Source organism: Cyrtonyx montezumae, unplaced genomic scaffold (genome assembly GCF_038088225.1).
Source record: "Cyrtonyx montezumae isolate F1298 unplaced genomic scaffold, pur_monq_1.0 scaffold_20, whole genome shotgun sequence".
NCBI lineage: Eukaryota > Metazoa > Chordata > Aves > Galliformes > Odontophoridae > Cyrtonyx > Cyrtonyx montezumae.
The window spans coordinates 2420234-2437707 of NW_027071937.1; the positions used below are offsets into that span (position 1 = coordinate 2420234).

Sequence of the window (17474 nt, forward strand, 5' to 3'; positions counted from 1 at the left end):
TGGAAGACAGAGCACACTGCAAGAGGAAAGCCATTTCAAGGTACTTCCTCCTGCTCCACCAATTGCTTGGTACCCAATTAAGAGTGTCTTTAATGTCTGCTGCCAGCTCTGCCTAAAGGGCCCTCACAAACGCTGTAACTCAGGGCACACCAATCGTACTGCTGTGACCCTGGGGTGTGTGGGCAATGCACTGGCTGAGGTTTTCTGCAGTGCTTTCCAGCTGGATTTTTTCCAGCTTTGACTCAGCTAGCCTTACACCTCTCTGTCAGAGAGACTGCATTTTGTGAAAGAGGAAATGAGCTTTTGTTAAATGACTTGCTGATGGCTGTATGGGCAAGCTGTGGAAGAATCAGGGAAGAATCCAAGCCTGGTTCAGTCCTGCTAGCTGCATGCATATTCATTTTCCACATTCTCCCTGGCTTGCTTTCATGTTGCTTGCAAGCCTCATTTCTCTCATTAGCAATCACACTCATCCATCACATCGTTACTAAAAGCACTATTTACTATAAAAAAAAAACCACACAGAAGACACCAATAGTTTAAGTGAGAAAAATAAACATCTGTATTTCAACCAATACTCAAGACTCATTTCCATAAAAAATTAACCTGCTTATCGAGCAGCATTCAGTCAGCTGCCAAACGAAACACCATCACAGCATCAGGAAGCCATTCAGTGAACCACGTGTTCTGAACACAGAAACATTTACATAAATAGGGGCGAGCACAAAAAGAAAATAACTGTCATTGCTGGTTTCCCCAGGTCCCCACCAGCTCTTACCCCCCAGCACTCATGGCAAATGCTAGGCTGAAAGAGAACAGAATTGGTCTGTGCCCAAAAGACATCCCTCCAGCAATTCCATTTCATTACTTGCAGCTTGTCTAAATGAGCAGACTTGTTTAGGTGGCAGAGAAACCAGCCTGGATGTTTCCCTCCCCAGCTCTGCCTGGTCAGCTTGTTGCAAGTGTGAGAAGTGAATAGTGCAAAGAGCATCTCCTACTGCCACGCCGCAGGGCAGACCTCCTTCAGGTGGCTCCTGGAACACAGCACAAACAGCTCTCAGTTGCAGGACTTCTTAACAGGGAAGCTAACATTTCTAAGAGCAGTTTTAAAAGGGGGAAGAAAAAGTAAGAGCAGCATCTCATTCAAGAAGCAAATCAAAAGCCATTCATGCTCGTTTCACTACAGGCCACAACACATTAAGAGGTTGCACTTGTACCCTTGAGAATGTGCCCAGTTACACACAGAGAGGAAACCACCCAGGACTTCATTATACCAACTAGCTGTAATGCTATCAGGCAGCAGCAGGGTCTAAAAGGCTGCCAGATACGTAAACTTCAGAGCTTTATAGATCTTTTATAGCGCAAACACCAACTTCCCCTCCTCCTGCATGTCACTGTATTACCCTTAATGTGTGATTAACAAAGTGAGTGTGGACTCTGTGTCCTAAGGGAACAGAGGTCAAAACCATCTCAATCTCCTCCTGTGGTCATGACTCATTGTTGGAGCTGGGCCTCAGGCACAAGTATTTCAGGTTCTTTCTTTAAGAGCAAGAGACACAAGGCTCACAGGACGGCTCCTGCCGTTACCTTCTCACACCCTCCTCCTCTTTCGGATCCTTTTCCTGACACGTGCACTTCTCCTGATTTGAGGAATGCTGGCAGTCCCATCAGTGCAGGTGTCCACGATGGACTGTGCAGCAATCTCTTCAGTTCCCATGCCCTGCAACACAATGGGGACAGACTGTTTGCACAGCAGCACAAAAACGAGAATTACAAGAAAACACTTCCTGTCATCTTTTTATTTTAGTTAGCGCAGCAAGATTTAAAACAACATTCCATTCACACTCAAAATTAAGCATGGGACAACACTATCACCACGATCCCAGCAAACACAAAACATCCCAGCACACACACAGTTCTCAGCCAACACTGGCACTTCTTCCTACAGAGTACACTTCTGATACTGCTCTCCAGCCAGAACACACCTGGTGTGGTTTCTCTTTGCCTGGACATAGCTCTTTGCTACAGAGGTTACACCCACCACAGTGAGACTTTTATTTATATCCAGCTTTACCTTATCTGGAAAATCAGCACCTCGGTCTCCAGGCTCATCACCAACTGTCCCATCTGACTGTGCATCTAATTCATCCCCACAGCTCTCATCCTCAGACGCCTCCTCCTCACTCTGCCACTCCTCTTCATCACTCTCTCCATATTCCCTCCTGCTGGCTGACAGAGTTGTTGCCACTTTTGGAGGAGGCAGAGTTGCTAGTAGAGCAGGGAGTGTAAAGGCTGCTAGAAAGCGGGCTTTCAGCAGGAGAAAAGCAGGGTCGTTACCCAGTTTCTCGTGCACCAGTTCTGTGATAGCATTCAAGTCAACCTCACCCTCGCCCTGACTGCCATCAGGGGACAGAAGACGTGCTGCTTGCTTTTCCAGAGCTGCCTTCTGCAGAAGTAACTTGGAGAGGGCTTTTAAGTTGCACAAAAAAGGTGGGAAATAGGGCAACCTGGTTTGCAGTGGTGGTACGTGGACACCTTGCTTCCCACTCAGCCATTCCTTCACTAGCTCCTCATCTTCAAGGGAAATCAAGCTATAGTCAAGCAGAGTCTTCTCTGCACTAGAGGTGGTTGGCTGGGGTGGAGCAGTTGCAGTCTGTGCAGTGGGCAGTTTGGAGGCAATGGGTCTGTACTTCAACGCTTGGGCAGATGAGCCTTCAGAATTCTCTGCAACACGGTTATGAGGAATTGAAGCACTTGGCTGGAGCACAACCCCTTTTTTAAGGGCATTCGAGTTGGAAGATGATCCATTTGTCGTAGATGAGTCCTGGCTCCTTCCCAAGCTAACAACACCTGTCACGCAGTGGGAAGCAGAGCCCTGAGTACCTGCAGGTAGCTGCACCTGGGGCAGCAGCTGAGCACGCGGGGTCGGTGCACCACCTGGAAGAGCATGCTGAGCTGCAGAAGAATCAGCAGTCCTGGAGGAACTATCCGAAGGTGCAGACACAGCAGACGTGCTGCACACAGGATCGGCTGAGCTCGCAGGCAGGACACTTGTGGAATGGGTCACGCTAGCTGCCTTCCCTGCTGGGACCCCTGCAGCTAACTGGGGACTTGCTTCTGTCTCTGCGTGGCCTGGCTGAGGCATATTTACCCCAGTGGATACAGGAGGCACTCCTGAACCAGATGTGCTGCCACTGGATGTCGCACCTGCCTGACTTTGACTCCTCACAGCAGCAGCTGGCAGACCTTGGGGAGCACCCAGCATGGCCTGCACAGCGCTGGGCAGCAAAGCCTGCTGTGTTAGAATCCACGTGAGAGGCAGCATGCTGTCAGGAGTCAAACAGGAGCCAGGCTGCTGCGTCAGAAGAGCAGGCACTACGCTGACCGGCCCACGATGCCTCAGTTCAAAGATAACTGGTGCAGGAAGAGGCAGTTTGCTGTTGCCAGATTCTGTGCCAAAAGGCACCACTGTAACTCGACGTGGCACAAAAGCTTGATTTTCCAACACTACTGGAGCCAAGCTGCCAGTGAGGACCTGGCCATTGCAGCCCCCTTGATCTGGGGCCTTCCCTGCTGCAGCTGGATGCGGGCCTGGCAGAACTCCTCTTCCAGGGGTACCTTGTGGAGCATGCTCATTTGGTTCCTTATTAGACTGTACTTTTATCTGTTGCGAGGAATCAGGGCTCTCCCCAACTTGTGGCACTGATGGAGAACGGTTTTCAAGCACAACAGGGGAAGAAGCAGAACCTGAAACAGAAGCAAACGCCGATGGGGGAGCTGGCACACACCGTACTTGGCTGTCTGCACAGCCAACTGCTCCAGGTTTGCTCCCCACTTGTGCAGAAGGAATCACTTGCTGTGGTGAGGGCTGGATTACCAAAGGCCCCGAAAGCATCATCTGTGGGGCAACAAATACTGTTGTCTGTAGAGCTTTCTCCCTCTGTCGCTTCTCTCTCAGTAATTCTGAGACAGTTTTAGGCTTCTGCCTTTGAGCTTGGGCTGGAAGGGCTGAAGGAGGTGGAAGAGGTGGGACAGCTGTCTGTACACGGGGAGCAGTCTGCTGTGATGCATTGCCTGGGAGGTGAATAAGGGAGAAGAAAAACAAGTCTTCAAAAAGGAAGAAAGATCTTAGATGCCATTTTGTAGCTATTAGATATCAAATATCTTGCACAGGGAGTAGGAAAACTCCTGCCTGAGAGAGTTCTTACAATACTGCAGTGCTTATTCAATCAGTCCTCTTCCTGAGGTCCTTCAGATATCACAGTAACACCAATGCAGCAATCCTAACTTGCTCAGTACTGATGTAACTGTTTCCCCAGAATCACAGGTGAGTTAGGAGTGCACTGTAACACTGCACAGGAGGAACTGCACTGTCAGTGCCACACAGGCACTGCACACCAGCCAGCCAGAACAACTATAAAGAAGGCTTTGGTTGGTGGCTCAGCCAACAGCAAGTACACTGCCTGAGAGAGGTCTAACAGTGACAGCCTACAGAGCATCACACAGGCACAGCAACACAGAGCTCCCAGCCCTTCAGCATTTTTGCCAGTCCTTACCAAGATTAATGCACTAAGCCAATAACTGAAAGATCCAAGAGCTACCAGAAATGAGCAAGACAAGGTATTTTGTTTCAAAAGTTCTCCTTCAGTTAAACTGGTTATTAATATAGTGGTGACAAATTAAGAGAAAGTTCCCATGCATCATAGAAATAAATGCTTTGGGAGGTACCTGAAGAAGTCTCCGAGTTTTGGGAAGCCTGCAAGAAAAAATTACATTAAATTATGCTTGAGACACATAAAGATCACTAAAACAGCACAGATATCAATTAAACCCCCATCTGTCAACATCCGAATGGCCACACAGGCAGCACTTTATTGTGCCTAGGAACCCAAATCAGCTGGTAACACATAAACAGTACCAACTTCTGACACTCATTGCCTATTTTGGTGAAGACTCAAGTGGGAAAAGCTTAGAAACTGATGGGGTACAGTACCTGCTGAGGCCTCGCTGCATCCACCCTCCTCTCCCGAATGATCTTCATGCAGCCATTGGTGTCAATCTGAAAGAGCTGCAAGAGAAGCACTTCATTAAAGGGTGGTTCAGAAGAACGTTAGGGTAGAGCCAGCAGCATTACAAGATGGATGGGAGAGGCTCCACTGAAACATTCTGGGCACGTCTTCACACTTGCAGAAAACTGTGACAGCATCAGAATGGATGCAGGATGTACTAAATATGATAGGCAAGCCAAGAGAGCAGATTAACCTAGTAATTAGATTAATTTAAATGAAAGATTTATAATTGGTTTTAAGCATCAAGTTTAAAGCAGATAATGCTGTTGAGACATTAAACCTACCTGAATGAATAGCGTGAACAGGGGAGTGCTGGAGAGGCTGACCGACTTGAGCTTCTGTTGAATAGAGTAAGCTGGAAATAAAGCCCAACAGCAAAAATCAGCTGAACACTCATTGTGACGGGGACATAAAGTAAAGGAGCACCATCTCTGCTGGGTTCCTGCTACCTTTTGTTTGATAAAATGCCATCTTCCCAGTCTGCAAGGTGCAAGGCAACAGCACGTTGCCCACCCAAGGCGTCACTGCCATGAGGAGCTTTCTGTCCAGGCTCACTGTCCTCCAATGCGCTCTCCTTTGGCGACGAGTTTTCCCCACGGTGCTCTGCAGCCCCCTGTGCTTCTCAGCAGCAGAGGTACCAACTCCAGATGTCTTTGTTGGAGAGGTGGCAGAAGACATTACCAGCTTTAACTGCTGCACGTGAACAAACACAATTGGAGCTCCAATGAGGAAGGGTCTAACAAAGTTAGTCCCTATTTTTTTTCCCCCCACAACTGCCCTGTGATCTTTTCCTCTTGGGGCTGCAGTAAAATAAGATTTATGACTCCATGTTAACTTCCCACTACATGTGCTTTGGCAGTGCCCATACCACAAAAGCAGATGAGACGAAAGCGGCACTCACAAGTTTCCTCTGAAAGCACGTGTTTTCTCTCAGCACTCTTCTCACATCCGCCAGAGCAACCCGCAGCATTTGCTTTCCACTCCTGGAAGCCTTCAAAAGAGCACATCAGGAGAGGTGTAAGGGAAAGCACACCACGTGAAGTTACTTGTGCTGATGCTGCTCACAAAAGGTGCAGAAGTTCTCAACAGTTCTGTTACTGAACTGTCTACACAGCCCGGCCAGCAGAGCAAAGGGACTTATTTCACCAGCCCATCCTGCTTTGTGAAGGTATGGAAAAAGATTTGTTTTGGTGATGCTGTGGGTGGGAAAGAACGTTACAGGTGGTGGGTTGGGGCAGTGCTAGGAATTCCTGTTTATTTACACAGCTCAGTTTGCAACAGCACCCCCCAGCGGGGCAGTGAAAGCAGGTAACAGGTGTAAAACATCATCATCATCTGCCTATCTCATCACAATTGCTCTCTTTACTGCAGCTAACGTTCTTCCTGGCAGCTTCAGATCTAAGCTCAAATCCCACCAAGAGCAGCTCGAGGAAGCCAGGACTCACCTTGTTAATTTCTTCTGCTGGGTTCCTCACAGTGATGTCTGTTGAATGGGGCCGTGCCATGCCCTTCACGATGGTGCTCAGCTCTGTGCATTTAGCAGCAGCTCCTTCCTCAGCTCCATCGCTCCTCGCATTTGGAACTCTGCTGCTGCTGTGAGCACTCACAAAAGAGAAAGGAGACGAAGTGTGGTGCCTTCCTTGGCACGACTCCTGCACGTCTGCCTGTGTTGGTATCCACAAATCAATGCTGGGAAAGGTGCTCTCCTCCTTACTCGGCTTCTCCTCCTCAGAAGTGTCTGATAAGTCCAGTTCTGCATCGTCACTGCTGCTCTCTGTACAGCTGGAACTCTCCTCTGTGTGCTGGCGTTTCACTGACCTAGACTGTTTCTGTTTAGCCAAAAAGAGCACAGAGAAGCTTCAGCCAGAGGTCACCCTTGACTTGCAAACCTCTCAGATCAGTAAGGCCAAGAGTTTCATGGGGTGGTATTCTACCAGAGAAAAGTGGTTTCAAAACAGATAGTGCAGCAGCACCTGCTTGTGCTTCAACAAGGAAACCACAGCAGTGTTTGAAATGTGGTCTTAAGCAGCCAGAATTTATGGAGTACCTTGTACCAGAACTGGCAACTCGAGAGGTACATACAAGAATATGCAAATATGCTGACATAACATCCTCACAGGCCTTTTGAGTTATGGATAATGTACAAACATACAACACCTTTAACTTCATTCCTTCAGGAAAAACAAAAACCCTGCTTTCATACATTGCCCATTAGACCTCAAACATCCATGACAAAACCTTCACTGTGCAAAGTCAAAGTCAACCGTGGTACTGATTTCACTTTTAGGTTGGAGAATCTTAATTAAAGAGATGGGACTGTGAGACAGGAGGGATCTGTGCAATACCTTCGACCCAATCATGATTTTCCATTTGCTCAGGCACTGGGAGCGGGTCCGGTGTGGCAACTCAGATGCTATTTTACTCCAGTGACCTAAATAGGATGAAGGGAAGAGCACACCTACTGATGCAACAAAGCAAAGGAACAGTATTTCTCTTTCACAAAGGCAGCTGGACGTTAGCACCCACATTAAAACAAAGGTTGGTTGGATGGGTTTATTGATTTGCTGGAGTGGGGGGCTGATGTGTTTGTTACTTTTGTAAAGATGCTGAAATCACATAAAGGCTCTCTGAGGTTACTCAGAGAAATGCTGCACCTCCTTAAATAACTGTGACCAACTTCCTCAGGCCAGCATCACGTTGCAGTGCTGTGTTTTCAGGGAATCTAAGTCACCTCACATTTACACTGTACTGAAACACAGTAGAACTTACAGACACATCCGTGCATTAAAGCACTTGGACAAGATTGCTGTGCTTCAGTAGCACCACAACCTGTAAGCAAAGGTAATGCAGTCTGATGGAGGCAGTGCAAGCATGACACTTACATAATGTCATCTCTGAAAAGGTTTGGAGCTATTCGTACCCCAAAAATGCTTCTGCTATTTTAGAGTTATGTTCTTAGGGAGATTGTGAAAGTGCCTGTCTTGCTTTAGATTGCACCTAAGAAGATCCAGCAGGAGAACTGTTCACCTACCCTGACAAGCTCATCATATGCAAAGAGAGGAGTGCTGTGAAATTCAGAGTGTAAAAGAGTAGGGGGTGGGAAAGGAGATTTCCTTTTCAGGGCAGAACACCACACACACTTCTGCACTCCCTGTATAAGAGTCAGTCACGATATGAATGGGTGATAAAATCTTAACCCTCATCTCTGTCTTTTCACAGATCTCTTTGGACTTTGCTCCTCTATACACTCAGCCAAGGTCAGAAACTGAAATAAATGCACCAGAGACAAAAACCAGCAGCACGACACAGCCGAGCACGCTCAGATGGAGGCTAAAAGGTTCATAAGTAAGTTCATAAGTTCATAAGTTCATAAGTTCATAAGGTTGGAAAGGACCTATAAGATCATCTAGTCCAACCATCCTCCTATCACTATCTCTACCCAACTACTAAATTAAATTAGGTTAAGGCCTAATGCTGAAAAGCTCCTGTCTGTTAAAGAAAGTAGCCCTGGAGAAAATCAGAGAACTCTCACAGACTGTGTGAGCTCTGCTCAACCAGGCATTGCAGCCATGACAGACACAGCTACACAACTCCTTAATGACTGAACTTCTGGGAGAAGGCCACTGCATGTAAGGAAGCTTGACACCATCAGCATGAAGCAGAGCCTGAAACTGCCTCTAAAAACAGAAGAGGAAGAAACTCAAATAATAAAGGTGAAAACAACACTTTTCTAAGCTATAAATTAAGCCACAGGAACACTCACCCAGGCCATGCTTTTGAACCAGATCAATGAGTTGTTCTTCTTCCTCTAAACTCCATTTGCCCTTCTTTACATCACGATGCAATGCTTTTAAGTACCTTCAAATAAAAAACATTAAAGTGAGGAACGCTTCACTTCCTATGGTACTGCTCAGCACTGCATAATCTGAGGCTGAACACACCCTGCATTCTCATCAGGCCTTTCCCTTTTCAAAGCATCCATTGCTACTCCTATAATACAGCACAGTTATACTCTTTGTTCTCAGAAACAGCAGCCTGCATGGTTAAAAGCCACAATGAGCAGTTGCAAAACAGATCACTGAAATGAGAACATTCTGCATTCGGTCTCCTGAAGCTGGGTTCAGTGCTGAAGATGGCTCAGCACCAATCTGACTGGGGCACCTTAGATCCCTCTGCATTGCTTAGGACAACAGCCCCTCCAGCTTGTGCTAAACCATCTTAGACGACACTGCTGCAAGCAAAGCAAACGTTTGTGAAGTAAGAGGCAGCCTGGCTCTGGGCAATGGGCTGCGAGGGAACAGCTGCTGCATGCTGCACACTGACCTGTCACTGCACTGAGCATCGCTCCTCCCCGGTACTTCCGTCCGAATTTTATACCAGTCACGCTCTCCATACTTCTCAACTGCAGCCAACAGCATCTGTGTTAATCACAGACAGGAAGAGTTGAAGCTCTTGTCAGTAATGGTTCTAGACAGCCTGAATCAGAAGCAGCTGTATGTTCCCACAGAACTACAAGTCTCAGTTCAGAGGTGTTTGGGAGCTAGGACCTCCAGACCCATAAACTGCCCATCTCAGTCCTTTGTGCAGTATTAAAGCTTACGTGTACATAACCATGCAGCACTGCAAATCCAACCTTCCCACCTCCACACCTCACAGTTCTGGGGAATCAGAGAGCAGAACTCACAGCATCTTCCTCCGGTGTCCAGGGCCCTTTCTTCAAACTGGGATCTACACTCTTTGTCCATCGATAAATCAGCTGAGCAGAATCTCTTCCTTCCATGTAATAAGCAACTACAAATGCAAAGGTGTACTTCAAACTCTGTTGCAAGCAATATTTCTTCACTTATTAACATCTGCAACTGTAATCTTTTCAAACAAATATTTTCCTTAGTAGGTCACTTACTTTTCTTGTAAGGGATATGGCTTCCCACTCTCATCTCCTGAACAAGCTCCAAAAGCATCTTATCTTCATCTCTGGTCCATTCTTTCCTTTTCAGGTCTTTGTTACAGGCTTGGTATTTCTGCAGGCACTGAAAAGCTGTCCTGTTTGTCTTCATGGAAAGAAAACACAGCTGCTCACAGAGCTGCATATTTAGGAGGGCAAAGTCCCGATTTTTCAGGTACTGCTCACAAATACTCCTCACAAAAGCATTAATTAACAGTGAATTAATATTAACTTGGTTTTCCAACGATTTTGATGAGGTATTGTCAGAATTACCTGACCTCCCACCCCCAACACCTCACCCCCAACTCCTGAGCCACAGCCTGCCAGTCCACGTGGCCGTGCTCAGCAGCGATATCCTTCAGCCGCTCCGTTTCCTCCTCTGTCCACTCAGATTTGTTGATGCTTGGATGCTCCCAGTTCTGCCAAAACTTCTTCAGCTCTTCTGAACTACGCTGCCCATCGAACTAAAAGAGAGAGAGAGAAAAAAAATCTCTCCTGTTTTGTAGCTGGGACAAACATCTGGGCTGAAATGAATGCTGATACGTGTAACACAGCCTGTGTTCTACGCAGGGCTTAGTGTTATTATTTCAGAGTTGAATCATCAGATTTAACCAGTGACATCAAATGTTAAGTGCTTCTATGCTTACCACGTGGAGACCACACAATAGTCAATTTACAGAAGGGCATGAGGGGATCAGAGGATGGAAATGACAGCAGGTCAGGTAATCCTCAAGAGAAAAGGGACAGATGTTGGAAGCAACACAGCAGCTCATCTCTTAACTTACATGAACGTTTGAAATCTTCTCCCAGTCATGCTCATCAAATCTGTCTCCTAACAGGTCACTTTCTGGAAGTTGGCTACAGCAGAAGATATAAAGAGGAAGAAACCACCACATATTATATAATTAAACAGTCACTTTCTCAGCCTGATCTTTTCTCACCATGCTCCCTCACTTGCTATTAACTTCCACCAACACCTACTACTTCGAAGCACCAGGCTCTTTAACATCAATAGCTTCACTCACAAACAAGGTTTCCTCCTTACTGGACTTATCAAAGTAATTTTACTTGAATGCAATGAATGCACCATTGGAAAACAGATGACATTGGCTCAGCAGGAGAAACAGCTCCATGCAGCATCAGAATGCATTACCCCAGATTTGCCAACACACAAAAGCTCAGAATTAGTAACGTTTGCAGAGTGCTCCACCTCCTCAGTGCTAAAGCAAGAACTATTCCAGCTATCCTGGTCATTAGGTGCATCTATGAATGCACAAAGCATGATTCCTGGTGAACAGCCACAGGTATGAGAGCTCTGTCAAGTCTGAACAGCACTTCACAGCTTTATTTGTGTTGACTTGTAAATTCTCTCCAAACGTCATACCCCAAAATGCTCAAGGAAGGAGGGCACTATCAAAGTCAGCCTCCCAGAACAGATTTGCATTCTCATCAAGATCTTATAAAGAAGATTTCTCACTTAATTGCCTCTATTTCCCGTTCCACTTCTTTGATTTGCTTTTCCAAGATCTGTTTCTCCATTTCAGTCTTGACTTTTTCCAGTTTCTGATTCGAGTAACTCAACCTGTTCAAAGACATTTTCAACGTCACTGAAGACTCAATGGCATCAGAGGATGAGTGGCAAAAGTGGATTCCCCACGAGGATCATTCTTTCCTTCAGCTTATTTCCTACAGTAAGCAAGACTGTTCTAGGTTCTCCCACATGGTAAACTCATCCTATTTTGCTGCTTCAGTGCAAACAGCTGACCCGGAACAGCTCTCAGATTAATCACTTTGGTATTTACAGAGAGATTCAGCAATAGCTGCACCAGCAACAGGCACGTAAATCTCTCCAAGGACTCGCTGTTATCACTCACTTGCAACACAGCACAATTTCAGCTTCAAGCCCTGAGCTGTTTTAGGTTACACCATTGTGTCAAAGGGGAAACAGACTATAAAATGCCACACTATCTTATACAAAACCTCTTCCCCTCCCAGGTCCAACAGTGACAAAGTATCCCTGCTGTGCTTTGTAACCTTACTCTGCAATGAGTGAACGTGAGAACTTGCTGAAGGAAGATGGGAGCTCCTTCCTTCAGCTGTGCTGTTCCCACGAGATCGCACAGTACGCACTTGAGTAACTTGGGCTGGAGCAGGCGCTGCAAGCTGTCACTAACGACTGACTTCTGCAACAACACCTTCTCTCTGCTTTTCCCTGGGCAAAACAAAAGCAAGTGTTCAGTCATTAGTGCAAAACCACTGCCAAAGCATTCCCCACTTCAGTAAGAAGTGCTCTGTGAATTCAGGTGTGACGTATTGTAAGTGCAGGTGGCTAAACACAGAGCTGGGGAATGGATTAGGTGATTACACACGTTATAGCTGCTGCAGAACACTGAACTGCATGTACAGTTACTTACATTTTGTTGACAGCAGTTGTTCAAAGGATTTTATGCCCTGAGCTGCTTTTTCCTTGGCATCTTCATTGGAAGGAGGGCCCTAATAAAGATTGGAATGGTTATACACATAGAAAACCTGCTTATTCTCCTTGGAACTCCAGCATGAGCTGCTACCAAAAAGACTGACAACTCAAACACGTGCAGACTGTCACACTAGAGCTGCTCAGTCACCTTGACATCAGAAAACAAGCAAAGCCAACAAGAACTTCAAAGAAAGCAGAACTGGATTGTGGAGATGAAGAAGCACAACCAAAATGAAGCTGAAAACACAAAGAACCTTCAATCACCCCACGGCTGCAATGCCCCTTCTCAGAGCTCTCAGATGTCACAGCCACACAGAGGTTGGACAAATGGATCCAACAGAGACAGCAGGAAATGTGTGAGGGGAAAAAAAGACTGTAAAGTCTAGAGTGACATTCACAGTCAGAATGGAACAGTCATAATACAGTTATAGTTAAATATATCACTGAAAAGAAGAAAGCTATCAGGCAGTTATATTTACTTACAATTCCTGTTGTCTTATCCTTAAAGTATGGCTTCATAAAATGGCCCAAAAATATGTTTGATGGTAAGTTCCTACCATCTCCTGCCTTTGCTGCTTTTCTGCCATCAAGCTCACACAAGATTTCCTTCTGCAATAAAAGAATGAAACAACATCAGTACCTCCTTTGAATTTCCTGATTCGAGGGAACAGTGGAGGAGTCATTCCAACAATCTGCAGCACCAGGCAGCACAGCACGTGGGAAAGGTGAGACCTGGAGCCTCACAGTGCAGTACAATGCAGGTGGTAATGAGAAATGTAAATACACACAAAGGCAACAACTCACTATGCGAGGCTAAAACAGAAGATATTATACTCCAGTGAGAGCATTTTTGGTGATAGGAAATCATGGAAGCCCCAAGAAAATAAGCCCTTCAGGTCAGCATTCAGGTGACACTGGTTTGAACCCACGTATCCCGGCTCCCACACAAGCAAGATGACTGCTACACCAGCAATAAATCAGGGCCATGAGTGCTGCAGCCTCTCACGTTAACAATGCCCCAGGACGTTTCAGTGTGGTTGGTGGGCAAAGGATGAAAGCCAAAAGTAACTGAGAAAAGCACAGGATCTGTCCTGCCCACCTGCTGCTCTTTGTTTTGGGCAATCAGGAGCTCTACTTCGTCAATCTTTTCCTGGATAACTTCCTGATACACATAGTTCATCTGCAGACACGTTTCTGGATCTTCCTGCAGACTACTTTCGATATCATCATCATCATCATCATCATCATCATCATCACTGGTGTCCTCTTCTCCTTCCACCTCCTTGAGGAAAACATGGCATTTTAGAGGCAAAGGGTAGGGGAGAGGGAACTCCTGCTTTTAAAAGCAAGTACTTCCACTGTGCCAGAAAAGTGATTTCCAGAAGAGCTGGAAGCACACAACTCTGTCCCTGGCAGATGCTCTGAGGGCTCCCAAGGGCAGCTCCCAGCCCTGCCCAGCTCTCCTTCCTCCTGCCCTCCAGCTCAGCCCGGTCTGACCAACATCTGACACCCCTGGCAAAACCCAGCCCGGTGCCACCGGCCGCAGAACTGTAAGCAACAGTTACACTGGAGTCCCCACACTGCTAAGGATCCACTCCAGGACAATCCCTTCGGATTTCCACCTCATTTGTTCTCCTCCTGAAGCAATTCTCCATTTATTACCCCACCCTTCAGACACACAGCAGAGCTTGAATTACTTCTAAGTGTTTTGCACCCGGGTATTCTGCTCTCAGGAGCCACAAAATCTTATTTAAGCAATCAGCAAGTGGATTTGTAATTAGTCTTAGGTACAATTCCTCCCTCACTGCAAAGAAGCAAAAAGAAAACCTCCTGGTGACAAGGTGACAGTTTCTGTCGAGATGCGCTCAGAGAAAACAGTTACCATTTCCGCACGGGCATCGGAGTTATCACCTTCAGCGTCGTCTGCTGGACCACAAAAACACAACAACGTCAATGGCAGCGAATTCAGACACGGCCCTTTCCCGTCCGGACAGCGCGCCCCGAGCGGAGCCCACGCGAGGAGCCCACGCGAGGAGCCCACGCGAGGAGCCCGGCGGGACGCGGCGTACCCGAGCTGAGGCCGCAGTCCGACCCCGCATCGCCGCTGGCCGCGCCGAGCTGCAGGCTGCGCTCCAGCTCCTCGATCTCGCGGCGGATCTTCTCCCGCTCCGCGTCCAGGTCGGCCCGGCCCGCACCGCCCCTCAGCGCCATGGCGGCGCCGCAGCTCCCGGGCCCGACGCGACGCGCGCCGCCGCAGCCCCGCCCCCCTTTCCGGCCCGCCGACCAATCGCAGCGGGGGGGCTCGGTCAGCTGAACCCGGAAAACACGTGACAGCAATAACAGCCAATGGGAGCAGCGCTTCTCCAGAACCGCGACCAGCGCGGCTCCTCCGCCTTTAATCGCTCCGGAGCTCCGGCGGCGCGCGGCCCGTTCCCGCGGCCCGAGCGGGGGCGGCCGGGGGGATCCGCTCTGCGGGCGGGGGGCGGCGGTCCCGCTCGCTGCTGATTCAGCGGGTGCCGCTCCGCAGCAGCGCTGAGGAACGAGTTCTGCCCCCGAGTCCGCGGAGGTTTCACTGCCCGTCTCCCGACACCTCCGAAATTCTGTCTATGGACTGAAGGAGATCGGCGACGAGCTGCAGAGATTCTGCTCCGGAGATCAACTGCCTGGGGGTGGGAGAAAGGCAGCGTTAGAGCGGAGGGGGTAAAGCACGCGGGCGCTGTTTCCTGGAAGAAAGCACGCTGCAGCCAAGTGAAACGAGGGACGCCCGGACCTGCAGCGTGTAACAGAACCCAAATTCCCCAAGAAAACCCCCTGGGGATGTCACGCTTCTGCTATCAGCACTCAGCACTGAGGCAGTGCTAGCAGAGCACTCAGAAAACAACTTACTTTACTGAAGATCGAGAGCTGGCAATGACAGTCAGGAGGTTCTGTACGGCCGTGGCCGCGTTCTGCTTCACTGCAGCCAGGCTGGCACACTGACCCGACCTCAGGGCTTCGTTCTCCATCTCACAGTTCTTCAGCTGAACCTTGGGAGGAACATAAAGCCCTGATATGAAAACAACCCAGAGGACGCAGTGCTGAGCAGGCAGCAGCTCGTGGGAGGCCTGAAGGATGATACCGCTCCGTACCTGAAGCAACGCGTTTTCCTGCTTCAGTTTCGTGACGTTGCTTTCTGCTTTAAGAGCTCGTTTCTGAAAGAGAACAAAGGTAAGTGTGAGCTGCAGAGAGGCTCAGTGGCACTGCTGGAAGTGACACGGTTTGTGTTGTAGCACCTCTGCTCTGAGCGCTGGGGTGGGGATGGCACACCCAGGCAGCACTCACAGTCATCAGCTGCAGGTTCTGCTCCACGTGCTGCACCATTGCTTCCAGGTCCTGTGCTTCCTTCTCTTCTTTAAGTTTGTTTTCCTCGAGCTTTCTTTCAAGCTTCCTCATCCTTAAAATCAAATAGAAAACCAGTACTTTTCTTGGTAAAATAACCACAAGAAAATCCATGGGGAGGGACTAGGAAATAAAATAACGTAATAGAAATTAAGTCATCTCACAGAACTACCTTTGTAGGCTACAGCTCAGAGGATTTCTGCATCCAAAACCCACCTGGGTTGAAAAGGACCTCAAAGATCACTGTGTTCCAACCCCATGCTGTGGGCAGGGTCACCAACCACCAGAGCAGGCTGCCCAGAGCCACGTCCAGCCTGGCCTTGAAGGCCTCCAGGGATGGGGCATCCACAGCCTCCCTGGGCAACCTGTTCCAGTGCATCACCACCCTGAGTGAAAAGCTTCCTCCTAACATCCAACCTCAGCCACCACTGTCTTAGTTGAAAACCGTTCCCCTCTGTCCTATCACTGTCAACCTGTGTACACAGAAAACTAGCACTAACGGAAACACAGCTGAACGCAGCATAACAGCACAGAAAACGTTTCTGTTCAGTCAGACCAGAGCATTCTGAAACAGTCAGCACATCACCATGGAAATACCAGCTGCCTCACGACGAGGAGCAGCACAGCAAAGAGAAATCACTGCCACTGAACCCCTCAGCCTCAGGAATGTAATGTCCCCAAAATGAAGTTAATCACCCATCCAAACTGAAACGCTCTCCTTGCTTTAAAGGACAGATTGCCTCCTGTGGAGCCTTACCCTCACTTCCATAGCTTAAGCTGTGTGAAGCCTTAACACTGAGCCTAGATGCACTCACATTAGCTCGCTGCTTATTTCTCAGGCCTCTTTTCAATAAGAAAGACGGATCTGTTAAAGCTTTTCAAGACACAGAACAGAGTTCACTCCACTTCTTCCGAGCTCCAGGCTCCTCGCAGGGAGCAGCCCTAGGACAGCTCTGTTACACGTTTCTTTTCCCCGTGCTGTGGCTTACGCACATCTCTGCTTGAGCTTCAGACAGCTCCCGGAGCTCACCGATCCTACTCCTCAACGCGGCGTTCTCTGCCTTCAGCTAAAAGAGGAAAACGCACATAAATCAACTCCCGGGAGAGCTGTCAGGGAGGTGAGAAAGCGGAATTACTTCCCGCGCTGAGGAGCTTTCTTGAACGTCGCGGCTCCCAGCGGCTTTCCCCTCCCAGATCCGCCGCCCCGGGGCTGCCGTGGCCCCGCTCACCTCCTCGTAGCCGCGGCCGCGCGGAGCAGTGCCCGTTCCCCCGCCGGATGCAGCGCGGTGCGCGCGCTCCGCGGCCGCGGGGCGGTAACTGCCGCTCCACTCCTCCTCGTCGTCCTCCGCGCCGCCGGGGGGCGCTAGGCCGGGCAGCGGCAGCAGCGCGCCGAGACGGGGACCGGGCCGCGTCGCCTGAGGAGGGGAAGCGGGGCGGGGGCCGAGGGGGCCGCGCTCCTCCGCTCGGAGGGCCGGGGCTCCGTGATCAGCGCGGGCCTTGCTCCGCACGAACTCGCGGAAGGAGAAGGGGTTGGGCTCGGCCGCGCCGCTCGCGGGCGGCTCTCCCGTCGCCATGGCGCTCGCGGCGCACGGCCCGCCCAGGCACC

At 48.9% G+C, this 17474-nt stretch overlaps 2 protein-coding genes across 2 annotated transcripts; both read right to left on the reverse strand.

Moving 5' to 3' along the window:
• Positions 1 to 544: 544 nt before the first annotated feature.
• On the reverse strand, positions 545 to 14426 carry SNAPC4 (small nuclear RNA activating complex polypeptide 4). Its single transcript, XM_065737257.1, has 22 exons — positions 14373 to 14426; positions 13590 to 13772; positions 12974 to 13099; positions 12429 to 12507; positions 12145 to 12226; positions 11492 to 11596; positions 10800 to 10872; positions 10314 to 10478; positions 9973 to 10120; positions 9754 to 9860; positions 9393 to 9487; positions 8833 to 8927; positions 7415 to 7500; positions 6515 to 6898; positions 5971 to 6060; positions 5519 to 5762; positions 5354 to 5424; positions 4994 to 5068; positions 4729 to 4756; positions 2075 to 4074; positions 1588 to 1720; positions 545 to 1034 (listed from the first exon to the last, which is right to left on the reverse strand). Exons 1-21 carry the CDS (start codon positions 14373 to 14375, stop codon positions 1592 to 1594), a joined length of 4368 nt encoding a protein of 1455 aa, XP_065593329.1. The 5' UTR covers positions 14376 to 14426; the 3' UTR covers positions 545 to 1034; positions 1588 to 1591.
• A 632-nt stretch (positions 14427 to 15058) lies between these two features.
• ENTR1 (endosome associated trafficking regulator 1) lies at positions 15059 to 17445 on the reverse strand. The gene is made up of 6 exons (XM_065737191.1): positions 17098 to 17445; positions 16858 to 16935; positions 15812 to 15991; positions 15619 to 15681; positions 15377 to 15516; positions 15059 to 15153 (listed from the first exon to the last, which is right to left on the reverse strand). Exons 1-6 carry the CDS (start codon positions 17440 to 17442, stop codon positions 15060 to 15062), a joined length of 900 nt encoding a protein of 299 aa, XP_065593263.1. The 5' UTR covers positions 17443 to 17445; the 3' UTR covers position 15059.
• Positions 17446 to 17474: the final 29 nt, after the last annotated feature.